The sequence below is a fragment of the Eptesicus fuscus genome, chromosome 16 (assembly GCF_027574615.1).
Source record: "Eptesicus fuscus isolate TK198812 chromosome 16, DD_ASM_mEF_20220401, whole genome shotgun sequence".
In the NCBI taxonomy this organism is placed as follows: domain Eukaryota; kingdom Metazoa; phylum Chordata; class Mammalia; order Chiroptera; family Vespertilionidae; genus Eptesicus; species Eptesicus fuscus.
This window is the reverse complement of record NC_072488.1, coordinates 16,023,004-16,041,509: the sequence shown is the minus strand read 5'-3', so window position 1 is coordinate 16,041,509 and position 18,506 is coordinate 16,023,004. Positions and strand designations below refer to the sequence as shown.

Genomic DNA, 18,506 nt, shown 5'->3' with positions numbered 1-18,506 from the left:
TTTATTGGCAACAGATACATAAAACATTTTAAAACTTGAAATATTGAGGGAGTGAATGGGGACAGTAAGTCATATGAAACTTTGGGGGAAAACAAAGGGTAAGAATTAAAGCCAATTATGGATAAATGAGTCACTGTATTGTATTCTGATGGACTTTGGATACAGTTTGAGTTTAAAAGTGGCTAGTATACTGCAGGTGGGAATGCAGACTGGTACAACCTCTATGGCAAACAGTGTGGAGTTTCCTCAGAAAATTAAATACGGAACTGCCATTTGACCCAGTGATCCCACTTCTAGGAATCCCACTTGTATCCTAAGAAACCCGAAACACCAATCAGAAAGAATGTATGCACCCCTATGTTTACAGCAGCACAATTTACAATAGCTAAGATCTGGAAACAGCCTGAGTGCCCATCAGTAGATGAGTGGATAAAAAAGCTGTGGTACATCTACACAATGGAATACTATGAAGCTATAAAAAAGAAGGCTCTCTTAACCTTTGAGACAGCATGGAGGGACCTGGAAAGTATTATGCCAAGTGAAATAAGCCAGTCAGAGAAAGACAAATATCACATGATCTCACTTATATGTGGAATGAACAAGAGACTGACAAACAAAATAGATCTAGAGACATGGAAGCATGCAACAGACTGACAATTCTCAGAGGGAAGGAGGGGAGGAGATTAACCAAAGAATTTATGTGCATGTATGCATAATCCATGGATACATCTGTGGTGAAGGCCTGGGTAGGGGGCAGGAATAAGGAGGATTCAGATGATGAGGTGAAACATTTTAAAATATATTTTTATTGATTTCAGAGAGGAACAGAGATGGAGAGAAGAAACATCAATGATGAGAGAGAATCAATGATCAGCTGCCTTGTGCATAACCCCTACTGGGGACCAAGCCCACAACCCTGGCATGTGCCCTGACCAGAGCTTAACTGTGACCTCCTATTTAATTGGTTGACACTCAACCACTGAGCAATACTGGCTGGGCAAGAACTCTATTATTATTATTGCTATAGCTTTTAATAAAGTCATGAAATCAGATATATATGAAGTATCTGCAGTCCACTTACACTGGGAATCCAAGAAAACCACATCATCTATCAGTCAGATGCTTAGCAAGTAACTAATTTAGGAATCAATATATTAAGCATTATATATAAAACCACTACTTACAACCTTCCATGACCTATCAAGTATTCAGGTTATTGATGACATCAAAAGACTCACCCTAACAGATGCCAGAAGCCGGGTTCCCGGACCTGAGCTGGGTGGCAGAGGGAAGTGGGAGGGTGGCTTGCCTAGTCGGCAGACTTCGCTTTCTGGAAGTCTCATGTCTGTGTTTTGGCTGCAAGAAAGTGTTTACTTCTCCTTCTATGAAGAGCTGATTTTTTTATAGCTCGGGGGTTCTAGAAGGTCAGCAGTGATAAAAGGCTTAGGAAGAGCTCTTGAATTTCTTTGCTACGATTGTGCACTTTTTTTATACAAATGTTGCTATATGGAAGACAATCATGCAATGCATGGAAAATATGTATTCCGGGTCCAAAAGCAGCTTATTCCAGCAAAATTTCCTCAGCTCTCTCCCTAATGATTTAAACATCCATTTTCACTCACTTCTGTAGAAGGAATGAGTATGAAGAACAGTAGCCTTTCTAGTGGGAAGCCGCTTCCCTTCCTTACCTGGAATGTTGTACGACCCTTATTCTTGTTACACATGAGAGAGAAAGAATCCGATTGTTAACCCAAATTCCCTTTCTTTAGGAACGTCAGAAACACTCACGCCGTATTCTCTTACTAGAGTCTTCAGTTTCCAACCCCCAAACTACTAAAAAACGTAAAAATCCTGGGGCCAAGCAGCCAGATGTAATATAGTATTGTGTCAGGTACTTCGATGTCCTACTTGGCTAAACCGTTTTCAAAAATGTTTTCTCTTTGGTGATAGATCTAGAGTTCCATCTCCGTGCCCCAGAGCCGCCAACTGCCTTGGAGCGCGGCCAGCAAGGGTTTTATACTTTCTCCACTGTTTGTAGAAAATGGACCTACCTAAAAGTCTGAAGTCAAAACCACGCTTGCTCCCAGTTTGTTTTCGTTTCTTGGATTTGGCAAAAGTTGCCTTGACTGCGTTTTCTGGTTTCCGATGAACACAAAAGTGGCTTGAGAGTTTGAACCCAACTTCTTTCAGTCTTTCCGTTATCACTGTTCTCAGGACGCACCACAAAGCCAGCCAGCCACCCTGGCCACCTGCGTTCGGTGTGCCTTCCCTCTCAAGTGAAGGAGTGAACAAGCGGTGAATAGCAGGTACCTAGGAAGGTTGGGGATTCGAGTCTCCATCGCTGTTTAACAACAGGACCTGAACCGTGGTGTACTTTGGGATTCCGAGTTCGGGCTGGGCATTATGTGCAAGTCTCCTCCCAATCCTGGAGTGCTCTGTTTGTGAATCAATGTTCGAATGGTTTAGAACCGTGGTCGGCAAACTGCGGCTCGCGAGCCACATGCGGCTCTTTGGCCCCTTGAGTGTGGCTCTTCCACAAAATACCACGGCCTGGGCGAGTCTGTTTTGAAGAAGTGGCGTTAGAAGAAGTTTACGTTTAAAAAATGTGGCTCTCAAAAGAAATTTCGATCGTTGTACTGGTGATATCTGGCTCTGTGGACTAATGAGTTTGCCGACCACTGGTTTAGAAAGTGGGAGCAGAAGCTTCTGATCACACGGTCTGTCTGGGGTATTCATTTTGAAAAGTGAGAAATAAACAACCACAGCAGGGGAGGAAAATATAGGAATAGAAAACAGAATTAAAATGAAGAGTGATGACTTTTCTTTTCTGATGAAAAATAGGTAATTCCAGAAATGCCTGACTTTTAAAAACTGACTAAGAGCAGTTTTAGGTTCACCTTAAAATTTCACAGAACGTTCCCATATTCCCCCAGATCCCCCCACCGCACCCCTCCCCCAGCCTTCCCCACTATCAACCCTGGGGAAGCAGAGCGGTACATTTGTTACAACTGACGAACCAACAGTGACACATCACTGTCACCCAGAGTCCATAGCTGACACTAGGGTTTGCTCTTGCTGTTCTGCTCTGACTTTTTTATTCCCTGTTCGGACGACAGAATTCCTGTTGGCAATAGGAGAAAGCCCAGAGCAGAGAACCGCAGGCCCTCCTGTCTGTTAAGGCTCCTGTCGCTTAGCCAGCGGACCAGTGGTTTGAAAGAGAAAGGCTCCCTTCGGCACTCAGACACAAAATGTCAACTTTGCTCTTATAACCCCACCGAGCACAGTGACTGGCACGCAGCATACACTGAAGAAATATTTGCCAAATGAATGAGGGACCGAGGATGCTCTCTAAAAGGCGGGGCTTTAGGGGGTGATGCTGGTCTTTGTTTGCAGGCCTACTTAGCCAAGACTACCAGGTTCTGAAAGCCACTCTTGCTCCCTTTGCGTTGTTAGGCCTCTTCGAGGTCCTTGCTGGACCTTGTGGCCATGTGGTTGTGTGACCAGGCTGGAAAGATGCTGAGGTCTAGAGGTGTCTGGTGTCCCCAACTCCAGCTCTCACTCAGCCTGAACACCCCACTGAGAGAGCAGCGGGCAAAGAGGCAGGTGAGGGGAGTGATGCAAAGTCAGCCTCCAGGAGGCATCTCTCCAGGGCGTCCGGGGACAGACGAGGTGACACTTAGGAAGCCGACTGTCCGTTTCCTCATCGCCTCCCACTCACACAATTCTGCTGACGATGAAGAAACCAAACCCCGAGTTGCCTTAGAAATGGGCTGACAGATAACTTTGCATATGCATTAAAATTCCACAGTAAAAAAAATGAGAAATAGTAAGAGGGCAAAAGAATTATGACGTTTTAAACAAGTGGGCGTGAGGCGCTGGGATATAACATAGTGGGCCGAGGGAAAGAGGTCAAAGTTTCCTTTGCTTTTCTACACCAGATCACAGCCCCGGCTGAGGACACGAAGGAGTGGAGGAGCAGGTGAGCCACGCTTCTGAGAAGAAGGGGAATCACCCAGGGAAGAGGCAGCCATCAAAGGGTCCTGGTCCCTGCGCTTTTGTGACGTCCACGGGTGGGACTTGAGAAAAAAAAATCTTGGCATTAATTTCCACCGAGTAGAACTATGCTATGTTACTTAACTACAAAACCACAATTTTCTCCAGGTACTATTTGCTTATTTATCCCCGATCCCCCGCCTGGAGTGTGGGCTCCATGTGGGCAAGAACTGTGTGTGTGTTGCCCTCAGAACAGTAACAATGAGGGGCACAGGATGGCACTCTGTACATATTCGTGGAGTGAATGACTACGTGAATGAAATAGCTGCTCATTCACCACTTACTTCCACTCCACCCCGGCCGACTGCAAATAACACGTAGGCAGGCGCTCCCAGAGCCACCAACAGCGGGGGAGGGAGGCAGCCAGCGGCGCTGTTTTTATTGCTATGGAACCTGCTACTTGACACTGGAGATGGTTCATGCTGACAGAGGCAGCTTCCTCACTGTGTTCCGTAACTGTGAGCAGATGCAGCCACATCTCTCAGCCATGGGAAACGAGGGAAGGGCCCTCCTTCCCTAGCGGGGTGGGGTCCACTCAGCCCTGCCTAGAGCAGGGTGTGCCAGCCCGAGCATCCATGCGGCTTCAGTGGCTTTGCCAGAAGTTCAGAGGCTGGGGAAGCGGCACGAGTAAGAGTGCCAAACGCGTTCTCAGTGTGAATTCAGGCACAATATAGATCTTCACTTAACACTGCCAACATGTTCCACAACTCGCAGCGAAACAACGAAACCGATTTTGCTATAGGTTGGTTGACATAACAAACAAGAGTTAAGCTCCTATCGTATCTCGTCAAGGTCATAGCAAAACGACGTTGAACAGAATGACGTCATTCAAGGACCAAAGCTGCACAGGTAATTCCTGATCACATGGCCTGGCTTCCTCCTAGGCCACGGCCAGGGGCAGAGTCAGGACACACGGCTACGGCCACGAGTTTCAGTCCAACAGAAGGAAATTTGGACCAGTTTAATATATTGGATTAAGCCCAAACTAAATGAAAGCCTTGGAGAGCTTATTCTAGAAAGAGAATAACACGTCTAATAATTAGAAGAGTTCTAGTAATATTGCCCTATAGCAGCACAATATTGTGAATGACCCTATTTTATTACTTGTAAAATTTTCCAGGTTCCAGAGTTGAAGAAAAGAATGAACCAAGTGTCAGAGAGAGTATACTAAGGTACAGTAATTTACATAACACTAGACATTTTCTAAAAATTTTGAAGTTCAAGTCTTTGCCAAACAAATGCATAACAAAAATTAGAACTGTAGCCCGGCTGGTGTGGCTCAGTTGTTGAGCACTGACCTATGAACCAGGAGGTCAGGGCATATGCCTGGGTTGGGGATTGATCCCCAAGTGCAGAGTATGCAGAAGGCAGCCGATCAATGATTCTCTCTTCATTAATGTTTCTATCTCTCTCTTTCTTCCTCTCTGAAACCAATAAAAATATATTTTAAAAAATTAGAACTGCAATTAAATTAAAGTGAATATAAAACTCAGGAGTTGCAAAAATCAGTATTAAAAAAGATGGAGACTTAAAGGAAAATGACTAGGTCCAAGAGAAAAAATAAATGGGAATATATTTACGTTGGATATTCTTCTGGAACAACAGTGTTGACAAGTGAGCACTTGAGCGTCTTTTATTTTTGAATATAGTTTCTTTTCATGGCACAACTATTGGCAGGTCTGATTTGCACTCTTTTCCAGTGAAGGGAGCCCTGTCCAGCCAGGACTTAGAGCTCCCTGAGGAGGCCAACCTGCATCTTTCTGGAATGCAGGGAAAGGTGCATTCCGCAATCCGGTTTCACCAGTGGTTCGGATGCCGCCATCCCTCCAGAAGACGGACGCGTTCCTGCGGCATGTTTCCGAAGTCTCAGAGCTCTCGGTATAAAATTAACCTAAACCTCGAACCACGAAAACATGGCGTCCTCATAAATCTCTCATGGCCACCTTTTTATGATGTTTTCGCTCCACTTCCCAACTTTTGATCACTTCCAAAGCCCTCAAAATCTGCTTGCTCAAACCGCACCCTGCACTATCTCTTTTTTTACTTGAGGCCAAATCTGGCATCAATGTTTTGTCTGCTCAGCAGGAGAGCAATTTCAACAATCTCCTGCTTTTTATAAGATCAGTGTATTCCTCCCAACATAGTAATTAGTTTCAGATGAACCTGGTCGCTGTTCCTCGGACCACTCCACTGTGGTGTGAGCAAGGAGAGCAGAGTCTTCCCGCTGCACTATTTTTTCGAGCAAAGAATGTGGGTTCTCTCATAGCCCCAGGACAGAGCCTTCCCATTTTACTTCCTTACAACATAGCTGGGTTTTCCTAACCGACATTCTCAAAGAGGTAGATTGAAATGATGATTATGGGAATCTTCTCATTTTTCTTTTGAAAAGGTTCCGATGAATTATTCCCCCATTTATCAAACTATAATGTCATCAAGGACATAAATCTTATGACTATAACCAGGGCTGTATCCCTGCAAACACACAGAGGTTGCAAACAGGAAGCCAACAGTGTTATCTTAACTGAATTAGCTTGCAGGGGATAATAAATACTGACAGGTAAAAAAAATATACTGGCCTAGAGCTAAGGCTATTTAGAGGAATAACTCTGGAAAGTCTCTGCTGGCAGTGGTGCAGAGAAATCAAGCAAGACATTATTTTTATAAACAGAATGATGGAGATGATCTATATGGAGCATAATCAAAACAGGCACCGTGTCAAGTTACACCCCGGAGTTGCCAGTTTTCCTCTAGGTCTCCCACGTGCACCTAAATCATCACCTCCTGTGCATTTTGACTCATTAATTCAGGACCAGCAGTGAAGTCATCCATAAGTATTTTCCCCGTCGCAACCTTAGGTTATCCCTTGTAAATCCCAGCAGCCCTGAGGGATGATTTCTGGGAGGAGTCACCCTGATGCTTGGAGGTCTTCAGTTGGGACTCTCTCTTCGTGTGTTAGAGTCTGCCTGTTTCATAGGAAGCGGCGTCCTCGCTGCTTTATCACGCAGTTAACAACAGCATTTCTCATGTTCATCTTACCTTCACACGTCCGGCCATCCGCAGAGATGGTGAAGCCCTGTTCGCAGACGCAGTGAAAAGAGCCATCCGTGTTCAGACACTCTCCACGGGGGCCACAGAGTCCAGGCTGTTCACACTCATTAATGTCTGGGATTGAAAAGAGAGTTCCAAACACTTGAAAAAAAATCTGCGTGGTTTTTTGTTTGTTTTTTTCTTTCTAGAATACCATATGTACAGTAGAGAAATCTACTACCAAATGGTTGGACACTTATTTTGTGGCACAATCACACCATTTGTACAAATACCAGACCACAAGACAAAGTGGAAAGGTCATGAAACTATTTAAGTTGAGTCATATGAAATAGCCAATGTTCCATCATTTCCGACCTACCAAAAAAAAAAAAAAAGCAATTTTGTAGGTTCAACCCAAAGCCAGCCTTTTAGACTTGAGGAACAGTCTCTTAGAATCAATAGCTCCTCTTTGAAATAGTCTTCGACGGTGAGAATGCTGTGTGCCCCTCTGCCCACTCCCACTGCCGTGCATACAACTCTGTGGTAGCCTTGTAACATCCATGCATAACAATCCCTAGGATGTGAACTTCTTAAGGGCAAGGCTGATTTATTGCATTTGGCTCCTAAACGGAGCTTCACAAATGTCTGCTGACAATATACATAAAATAGGCTCCAATCTTTATTTCCTTGAAAATGGACAAAAGAAAGAAAATACAAGAAAAAGAAGGCGGTTTAGACCAGGAAGTTCCTATCATTTGCACAGCTTTGTGGTGATGAAATGGGTGAATGAGGGTCCACTCCTTAGTGCACAACTAAAGGTCAAAGAGTGGTAGCTGCTATAGTGACGATGTGTGAGCAAATCATGCTGTAGTTAAACTTGTGTTGACCACCTCACACTCTGCCTGTGCCCAATGAAAAGTGCTATTGCTCCCTGTAGCCAGAGCCACGATGCTCTCTTGAACCGTGATAAAGCATGAAGAGTTTGGCGTAAGTATGATGTTCTTTCAAGCCAGTTCTAATTGCACTGGTTAAGTTGACAACATAAGGAATCCTGGAGAATGGTTCATTTGTTCACATTGGTATTGACACAGAAAACTGCCTATTTGCACTGTGTGTGTTTTTTTAATTTATCTTTATTGTTGAAAGTATTACAGATGTTCCCCTTTTTTCCCCCCCTATTGACCCCTTCTACCCTGCACCCACCCCTCCCAGGCATTCACCACACTACTGTCTGTGTCCATGGGCTATGCATATATGCATATAATAAGTTCCCTGGTTTAAGGTTAATCTCTCCCCACACTCCCTCACCCCCTCACCTACCCATGTCCCTCACTACATTGATTGCTCCTTAATGAAACTACGTATTTTAACTGAGTCCCCAGCTTCTAATACAGCACATTAACAGTGTATTATGAATGTCTGTCCACTACAACATTTCGGTCATGTTCATACACTACCACCTGAACAGCAACTGGCTAGTTCACTTAATTAAGGGGCAGGGATCATAAAAACTATCACAGGTCCTCCCTAACTGGTTTGGCTCAGTGGATAGAGCGTCAGCCTGCGGACTGAAAGGTCCCAGGTTTGATTCAGGTCAAGGGCATGTACCTTGGTTGCGGGCACATCCCCAGTAGGAGGTGTGCACGAGGCAGCTGATAGATGTTTCTCTCTCATCGATGTTTCTAACTCTATCCCTTTCTCATCCTCTCTATAAAAAAGCAATAAAATACATATTTTATAAAATAAAAACACAAAAAAAACAACAACAACAAAAAAACTATCACAGGTCCTTGGCACCATCCAGGCAAGGAGTCCTCCTAAGGTCATTCTCCAGCCTTCCTAAAGTGTCCTAGGCCATCCTTTCTCTCTTACTAGTGAGGTCCTCGACACTTCCTCGTAGGAGGCCATCTTTAGTTCAATGAAAAACATTTACTGAATGCTGCCTATGAGAAGGTTAAATAGGATAGAACCGTTGAGCACGCTAATTCAGCTCACCATATAACAGGGGAGGCAAGATCATACATGGATAACTGCAAAGCACGAGACCTTCCTAGTGACCTCTAGAACATGCTTAGCCACCAACCCTGCGGTTCCCGTTCTGAAGAAAGCCATCCCGCCCCCTGTATCCAGGATCCTGAACAATGTATCCTACCATCTGCCATATAATTCAGACTAGTTGGCCTACCCATTGCTAAATAAAAGTAAAAAGCCAAGCAGCAATTACTCATTTTCTTAATAATCCTTCCATGCTTATTATTGTCACTGATTTAAAGACATTTGAAGGGAGAGGAAGGAATCATTTTCTACTTAACTATTTCTCAATTTTTCACACTGAAAAAATTTTTTCACTTCTATTATAAAAGTCTCTACCTACTGATAGTATCTCAGATTGGCAATCTTTTTTTTTTTTTAACTCTGATCTTCTCTTTGCCTTAAGCTCCATTCTTTCTTTCCAACCTGCTGCCTAGAGTTCTCTCTACCTGGGCAAAAAGTTCCACTGGTCTAGAGATCAAGCTCAAGGTCATGCCCTAGCGGTTGAGACCACCTCCTTATTCCATCCAGTTCCTCAACGTGGCCTTTTAAAAGTTAGCCTGCTTTGCAACTTCTCAGAGGGAATAATGTGCATAAAGTTCGTGCTTCAAGAGAAGTCAATGATTAACAAATAATTGTATAAAAAGTTTGATGACAGGAACTGAAAATGGATTCCCAGACTTTTTTTTTTCCAGGAAACCACTAAGAAAGAACAACACGACTATCTGGAACTAGAGAAACATATGCATTCAATTTGGGTTGTACGTATTGAGCCATTTCTAAGCTATGCTGCTAGTAACTCAGCTGAAAGCCAGGCTATATTTGTGTTTCTTTCACGGGTCTGAGATTCCACAGAAATTCGCAATTTGGCGTGTGTAAGTCAAAACGCGAAACTGAAGTGTGTTCTGAATCTCAAATGTATGCTGCCACATTCCTAAAGAGTCGATTAACATGGAATTTCCATGCTGCCTGTAAACCATCATTAATTTCGCTGGGAGAAGAGAATCTTAAAAACACTTCCACTTGAAAGTGACTTGTTGATACAGAACTTTCTTCGCATTATTAGGTAAGGTTTAAAGTTTATGCCTAATACATATTGTTATTACATTTTCAGCATTAAAACAAATTGAAATCTACGCCCATCTACAGAATGGTGACATGACCATGGGGTTAGATAGAAACAGGCTACTAACTTCAAGCAGAGTGAAAGACCACAAAATTGCCTCTAAAAACATAGCAAAAAAAGATAATTCAAAACAAAGTGAGTGTACGCGCCTCTGATCATAAACAGCCTCTCATAGGAGACAGTGGGTGACAGAGCAGACTCATAGACGATATTACTTAAAAGATATTAAAACCGGCTTCAGGAATACTTTTCATTCATTTGGATTTCAGTTTTTTTAAGCAGACATGTTAATTCATTCTGGAGAACAGGAATCAGCAAGGTGACAGAGAATGAAGTCAACTTAATAATGATAGTCAATAAAGCATCATATGTTTGAAGCAGTCAGATGTTTGAGAGTTGATATCAAATGACAAACAAATTTGATAGTAGTGTAACTAATAAATGACTAAATTAGTTCCTCATGATTTAACTCTAGATATGTAATAATAAAATTTGCAATATCAAATCATGGTCCATTTATGCTAAGACTTGGTTTTGCCTCTATTTGGTATAAAAAAATTGTGATGAAAGATATCAGAAAAGAAAATATTACTTTCAGCCGAAAAAAATAATCTGTATTTAAAACAGGTTTCAGATTGTTTTTGTTTGTTTGTTTGTTTGTTTCCAGGCATCTCTTGGCATTTTTATGCAAATCAAGATTCATTTCGTTAAGATGTAAAAGTCCCAAAGTGGATAATCTCATACAAATTTGTTATTCAAATGTTCCTTCTTTACTGCATTAAATCCAAGTACATTTAAATTCTGCTTTGTAAATACTGAAAAACTTCAATTCATTTTATTAAATCATGATGGCAAGTGTCTGATATTAAATGAGATATATAGCAGTGTATTTAAGTCTTGGGATTAAGTAAGGGAATTAATTGTAAAAGATCTTGAGTGAAAGGCCCATGTCTTTGGTATCTCAGTGACATACAGCTGGGTGTGTGATACGGACATAGTGTATAATATTGTTCCAGTACCACATCTTAAAGATTAGACCATCTTCCCTTTCAAGAATACTATAATTTGCCCTGGCCCATGTGGCTCAGAGGTTAGAGCGTCAGCCTGTGCAATGCAGGGTGGCGGGTTCGAATCCCATTCAAGGGCACGTGCCTCAGTTGTAAGCTTGATCCCTAGCCCTGGAGAGGACATGTACAGGAGGCAACCAATCAATGTGTCTCTCTTACATCGATGTTTCTTTCTTTCTCTCTCTCTCTCTCCCTCTCTCTTACTCTCTAAGGATCAATGGAAAACTTGTAGGGCAGCCAGGTACAGCTAAAGATGTTGGGACACAGGATCTAAACAATCTAATTTTTCATCTCAGCATCAATCATGCCCCAATGCGTTACATGGGGAAAAACAACTGAATCTCACATCTTTCTTTCTGCTATAAATGCAATAATAACTGGTATGGCAGAAGAGATATTGGGTTCAAAGCTCTACCACTTATTCGGGAGGAGCACGCTAATTCAATTCTCTGAGCATCAGTTATTTATGCACAAAGTTAATATAAGAAAACCTACCTCAGATTTTGTAAGAATTAGATGAGGTACCTACAGTACTCAGCATATAGTAGATACTAAATTAAAGCTATTGTTGTAATTAGTGCTGTGTTCTTATTAGTCCACTGTACTGTTGTTTAGAAGATTACATATGATAGCACTTTGAAAAGTAATATAAAATCCTGTCCTTCATAATTTTGATCAAATTATATTTTAAAGACATATTTTTATTGATTTCAGAGGAAGGGAAAGGGAGAGAGAGACAGAAACATCAACGGTGAGAGAAAATCATTGACTGGCTGCCTTCTGCACGCCCCCTACTGAGGATCGAGCTCGCAACCTGGGCATGAGCCCTGACAAGGAATCGAACCAGGGACCTCTTGGTTCATGGATCTATGCTCAACCACTGAGCCATACCAGCCGGACTTGATCAAATTATTAAAGAGATTTTTTTAGGAAGAGAAAACGCTGGATACTGGATAAAAACAGAGATAAGGAAAAAGATAATTATTAGCTATGTGACCAAGTGAAATATGCCCATGAAGGATATAGGAAAACTAGAAAGGTAATTTAGAATCAAGTTCCAAGATTGACCCAGGAATGAAACAACCGATTGCAGGTGATCTCAGTTGCTAACAGCATGCAAAGCGAGGACACAGTTCTAAAACATAGGAGTTTCGGTTAATAACAAGGTGCCATGCAAAAGAGGACTTCCTACTCGACGCCAACCCAAGAAAGATATTTTAACAGCACAAAGTGGCAAAGCCCATTTACATATAAAGCAAGTGGTACAACCCCAGATCACCGTCAGGAAGCAGATAATGGAAGGACTGTGCAAATGATGAGAAAGAGGAAGAGAGTAGTACCTTGGCATCCTTTATTGTCATTTAGCTGGAAGCCATCTGGACAAGTGCAATCGTAGGACCCTTTGGTGTTAATGCAGTCTCCGCCCTGGCAAACGCTATTGTCTTCCAAGCATTCGTTGATATCTACAAATCAATTTAAGAATTTTAAAGGTTAAATAAATTATAGCTTAAGCAAGTAGGTATTTCCCCTTACATTTACACACAAAAATCACATACATGTATATTTTTTACATCACTCATAACACATGATTTGAAATCAGTGACAAGCTTTTTAACTTTAAGAGTTTTTTTTTAAAACGAAACATTTTGAAAGAATTTTAACTTTGAATAATATATAATCTGAAGTTTTAACATCAAATGAAATTAATTGGAAGAGGAAAAGTCAAAATTCTGTAACAAAGAGTAACTTACTTGGCTATATTCTTGGTGATGACAGAGAATAAAAAACATTCTTTAAATACATACTATTAAGAATATCTTGAGCATCTATTTTTACATGATGCTGTATTATGCATTATAGGAAAAATTTAAAAGTGTCTGGCATGGTCCCTGCCCCTAATGAGAAATGACTGTTCAAAAAAATTTGTAGTAATAAGCACATGAAACATTAAATTGTCTTAGAAGTCCAAAGATTGTCAAAAATATAATTATTCATCAAAAGAATAGTAACAACTTCAGGTGTCACGTGAATTCAGAGAAGAGATGTAAAGGTCAAAAGAGGGCTCGCTGTAACAAAAGGAATGTCCGTGGAGTCTTGTCAGCAGGCTGGGCAAGAGGAGGGGAAGCCGAGGGGCTTTGGGCAGAAAGGGACTCAGTAAGATCAAAGCTGAAGTCACTGACTCAGCAGTTGTCACAAACAGGTTGGAGGCTGCCTGGATTTTTGAATGTGTGTGTGTGTGTGTGTGTGTGTGTGTGTGTGTGTATGTTTATAGCATATGTGCAGCTAAAAATGGTTTACATACCCAATAATGAGTTTTTGACTGTAAGCATGTGAGACAATTAAGGACCCCCCTCATAGCATGATCGCTGGGCAGGACTTTCCAGAGGGCTGTTTAGTACCACACTCACTCCCAGTCTGAACTCATTATCCCTAACACACGCCATGCGTCCCTCTTCTCTTGTCTAGTATAGAGGATTTAAATGATTAGCAGTGAAGAAAGCTAAGGCACCAAACCGTCTTTGTTTCCTCAGAATTTGGCATATTATGGCATTTCTTGCAAATAACTGTGGTTGCTGCTGAAATATATGAGAAGCTCCAGGAGGAAGTGATATGGAGACTGTTGGAGCCTAGTTCTCACTGTCTGGTTCAAAACATGGAGGCGCCAAATGAAGTTTTCTTCACAGAACCCACTCAACCAATTAACTGGCTTCCGTACCAGTCATCGGGGAAATAAAAGAGAAATAAGCACCTTATAATTTCATTCTATCAAAGTACAAACAAGTTATATTATGAGGTTCACCCAGATTTAGAGTGTTTCTGAATACTGATCCTAAGACATAAAACACAGCTGGTGTGACTTTTTCACCAATTAAGTGGGTTGTCACTTTTTCTTTAGCATGTTTTTCCAACTTCACTGAAGTATAATTACATACAGTAGATATACCTAATTTTAAGAGTTTTGACAAATCTAGACACATTCTTCTGGCCACGCTCATAACCAAGGTGTAGGCATTTTACCTACACATCATTTACCGTTATCTCCCTCACTAGATGTAAACTCCGTGAGGGCAGGAATTTTTGTCCTTTTGGTTCATTGCTCTATGTTCTGTGCTTACAATGAATATTGGTTGAACAAATGTATAAAATAAATGACTCTGACAAGGAAAGACATCACTTCTTCCCACCGTTTTTTGATTTGGTCCATAAAGACCAAGCATCGGTTTGGTCAAACTAGAGGTAACGTCTAGGGCTCAGTTGTGTTTCAGCTCCAGGACCAGAAAAGCAGCAAGGCCAGGAGACACCACGGCTGCCATCAGGGCCAGCTGTGATGACTAATGACCCTCTGCCCTGCCGCTGACCAATCAGCGAAGACCACAACGCTGAGAGGACACCCAGCTGAGGAATATTTTGTAACCGAGGGGCCATAGGAAGACAGCGTGAATCAGGAATCGTTGTCTCAGGCTTTGTAAGGGATTAGCAGGGAGCAACCCCAGTGAGGGCTGGGGAAGGCGCTAAGATAGGCATGGAATCAGACACTGTGCCTGGAAGGGGAGCAAGTCGGAGGCAGAGCCTTTAAAGGTTGAGATGCCTGGACCTCCAATAACCAGGACCACTGAGCTAACCCCATCATGTCAGACGTTAAGTGGCTGCTGAGTGTGGTCAACAGCACACAGAAATGTACACAACGCTTGGGCTTCCAACTCTACGAGAAGGCCAGCAGGACTGCAGGACACAACCCTGTAGGAAAACCACGTCTTTGCCAGAATTATTAGAGAAAAACTACACATGTAAATATAAAAGCCAACAAGAAGGATGGCTCTTCTTCCCACAGCTGTGAGCGGCATGCACACCATCACAGCTCAGTTCATTACAGCTAAATACACGGGGAGAGTTGGAAGCAGTGCCGGATGGGAATTATCAGACGGGAGCGCTAATAGAGTTTCAGAGGGAGCTCTGACTTCGCTGGATGGACTCGTCCTATTTATAACCTAGAACAGTAGGAAAACGAGCCCTGACTTGATGAAAAAAAGAATCGATAATATATTCCAAAAGAAGCTTTCTCGTGGAACAGAATATAATCCTACCTAATAAAATAGTAATATGCAAATTGACCGCACCTTCGCTATGCCCAAGCCACACCCAGCAGCCAAAGCCACGCCCACCAGCCAATCAGTGTGAGTATGCAAATTACCCAACAAAGATGGCGGTTAATTTGCATACACTGAGGGAGGGAGGAGTGAAAACTGAAGACAACTTAGAAGGAAGAGGGAGGAAAAACGGAAAGCAAGGTGGCTGCCAGAGGGAAAGCCCGGGCGGGGTGGGGCGGGGTGGGCGGCAGTGGAGCGCGGGTGCAGGCGCGGCGGCCGCAGAGGCGGGGGCAGCGGCAGCGGTAGTGCACGCGGCCGCAGTGGCCGCTTGCAGGAGGATTCTTCCTGCAAATGGGCTACTAGTCATATATATTAACAATGATGAGGAAGTTGGCTAGACAGTTTTCGTTTGGCTTTTCACATAATGGATGTTCTTAGAATACATATCCTGAACTTCTGAAAAGTGGTTACACGTTATAACAGCCCAAAGAAAGGAACATGCCCTTGCATGAGACCCATTACCCAAAACTTAATCAATGGCTTGGTCAACCTGTTGGCCAGGCCAGGATCAGGGCAGGGGGGTTCCAGGCCCCAGCATGTGCCATGCCACTAACTTCACAACAGGTTCCCATGGCTGGCTCCCCCACCCCGCAACAAGGCTGCCTCTCCCACTCTGAAACACCACTATGCAGGATCATTAGCATTTACCCATATGGTATAGAGTTCCCCAAACACACTCTTTCACACCAAGTTTATTAAATTGATTTATCACTTGTTTGCCCCTTTGACTAGTTTTCAATAGCTGATTACAACTTTTCACGGGTGTCGTCAGACCTTTGAAGAACATTAGAACATTACCATCTTAGGGTAAAATCCTAGGAGGCGATTCACCAACAGTGGACAGTGAGGCCCTGGAAACTACCCACATCGCCCCCCCAGATGGGCTGCGACTACTGTGCCAAGCTCCCTGGGCAGAAAAGCAGGAGGCTATGAAGTAACAGTGGACCTTTCCCAACCAACTGGGACAGGAAGTTAAAAAGTATCTGGGGCCATTGAATTATGGGCCATAAAAGCATTCACTAGAAAGTACACCTACATCTCCCCCAGGTGGGGTTCAGGCTCCCACTCAGACTCGCACACGCTACGTGGGGCGCCGACCTGCCACACTCACACTTCTCGTGTCACAACTGACAAGAGTCAAAATGTAGTCAATCAGCAGGCTAGTCAGGAAAAAACTGTTACTTGGATGGATACCAAAAGCAGACAGAAGTGACACGTGCCAGACGGGTGGCAGGCTGGTGCGGCGGCCCTGACGGCCTCAGGAGGTTCTGGACCACGGCAGGTAGGGGGTGGTTAGTGACTGCACAGTGCTGTCCATGTGGGGTACCTTTTGGAAACATCCTCTGAAAAAAGCTCAAAATCGAATGAATGTTTGCCTCTTTAAAAACGTCCCCATTATCTGCACAATTAACTTGGATTTACTTATGTGGATCATTTGCATGCTGGTCCTGCATTAAATAAGGTGTCACCATTCAAAACTCCACACCCAGGACCACACTCCATCCACAGCTGAGGAAAGTTAAACTGGTCCTTTCCTCCTTCCACTGGCACGGGTCTTCTAATGAACAGCTCCAAGCAGGGCAAAGAAAACCTGGGTTCCACTCCTTCTCTGCATTCCTTGTGTGGCCTTGGGGAAAACACTTTGCAGGGACCTAATGTCCTCAACTGTGAAGCCAAAAGGCTGGGCTCGAGGACCCAGGCTGGGACAGCACACTGATTTCTGTCTGATTCTGGCATCTTCTGGTTCTGAAATCAGGAGCAGTTCTCACCTTCACAGTGGTCCCCCAGGGCGGATGCTCTGTAGCCCTGGTCACACACGCAGCGGAAGGAGCCCTCCGTGTTCCTGCACTGCCCATTGGTGCAGAGATGCCGGTGCTGGCATTCGTCAATATCTGTGAGCAGGGGAGGGAAAAGAACCTGCAGAAGGGATGCTTTAAACATACTTTTATCCTGGCTAGTGTGGCTCAGTGGTTGAGCATCGACCTATGAACCAGCAGATGACCATTCAATTCCCAGTCAGGGCACACGCCCAGGCTGCCGGCCTGATCCCCAGGAGGGGGCAGCCAAGTGTTTATCTCTTTTATCATTGATGTTTCTATCTCTCCCTCTCCCTTCCTCTCTGGAATCAATTAAAAATATATTATAAAATACTTTCAATCATTCATGCAAAGGAAGTACTAGTCTATGGATTAGGTGGCTAATAATGAACTTTGATTTGACTTTTCGTTATGTGAATGAAACACTCCTCTAGTAGAAAGCTATTAATCCCCCAATAGGGAGAAATCCAGATAAATTTACAATTTTAATCAACGTGTTAAGAGCCTGTACATATGAATCCCACTGTTCACTGTGCATGGTGAACATGTTACTGGAGCCTATAAGCCTTCACTAAACTTCTTAGCTTTCTTTTATAGGTTCGACTATGACACTCTGTCATAGTCTAGCGCAGTGGTTCTCAACCTTTTCAATGCTGCGACCCTTTAATACAGTTCCTCATGTTGTGGTGACCTCCAACCATAAAATTATTTTCGTTGCTACTTCATAACTGTAATTTTGCTCCTGTTAATGAATCGTAATGTAAATATCTGTGTTTTCCGATGGTCTTAGGCGACCCTGCTAGCGGTTCTCAACCTGTGGGTCGTTCAGAACCGCTGCTGTAGAGTCTAAGACCATCGGAAAACACAGATATTTACATTGCAATTCATTAACAGGTGCAAAATTATAGTTATGAAGTAGCAACGAAAATAATTTTATGGTTGGGGGTCACCACAACATGAGGAACTGTATTAAAGGGTCGCGGCATTAGAAAGGTTGAGAACCACTGGTCTAGAGAGTTGCACACTGCAGCCCACTGCTATTACTGTAAGTGAGGTTTTATTGGAAAAGAGTACCACAGATTCATTTACTACCCGAAAGCGATTTTTTGTATTGAGTTCTATTAAATTTCTTTTAAGTCTAAGGTCAAACCTAGTGAGGTCCAAACTCCTTACTATCACCTGTAGGAACAGGACATGTTTCACAAACTCTATCCCTGAGTAGAAGGGGGACACTATT

General features: G+C 43.1%; 1 protein-coding gene across 16 annotated transcripts in view; it reads right to left on the bottom strand.

Moving 5' to 3' along the window:
* LTBP1 (latent transforming growth factor beta binding protein 1) overlaps positions 1-18,506 on the bottom strand; it is a 349,094-nt gene that overhangs the window by 57,049 nt on the left and 273,539 nt on the right. For all 16 annotated transcript variants that reach the window (XM_054727794.1, XM_054727797.1, XM_054727796.1 and 13 more), the window contains 3 exons: positions 17,222-17,344; positions 12,645-12,767; positions 7,090-7,215 (listed from right to left, as the gene is read on the bottom strand). In XM_054727794.1, coding sequence (XP_054583769.1) covers positions 7,090-7,215; positions 12,645-12,767; positions 17,222-17,344 — 372 coding nt within the window. The remainder of the gene's footprint in view (positions 1-7,089; positions 7,216-12,644; positions 12,768-17,221; positions 17,345-18,506) is intronic.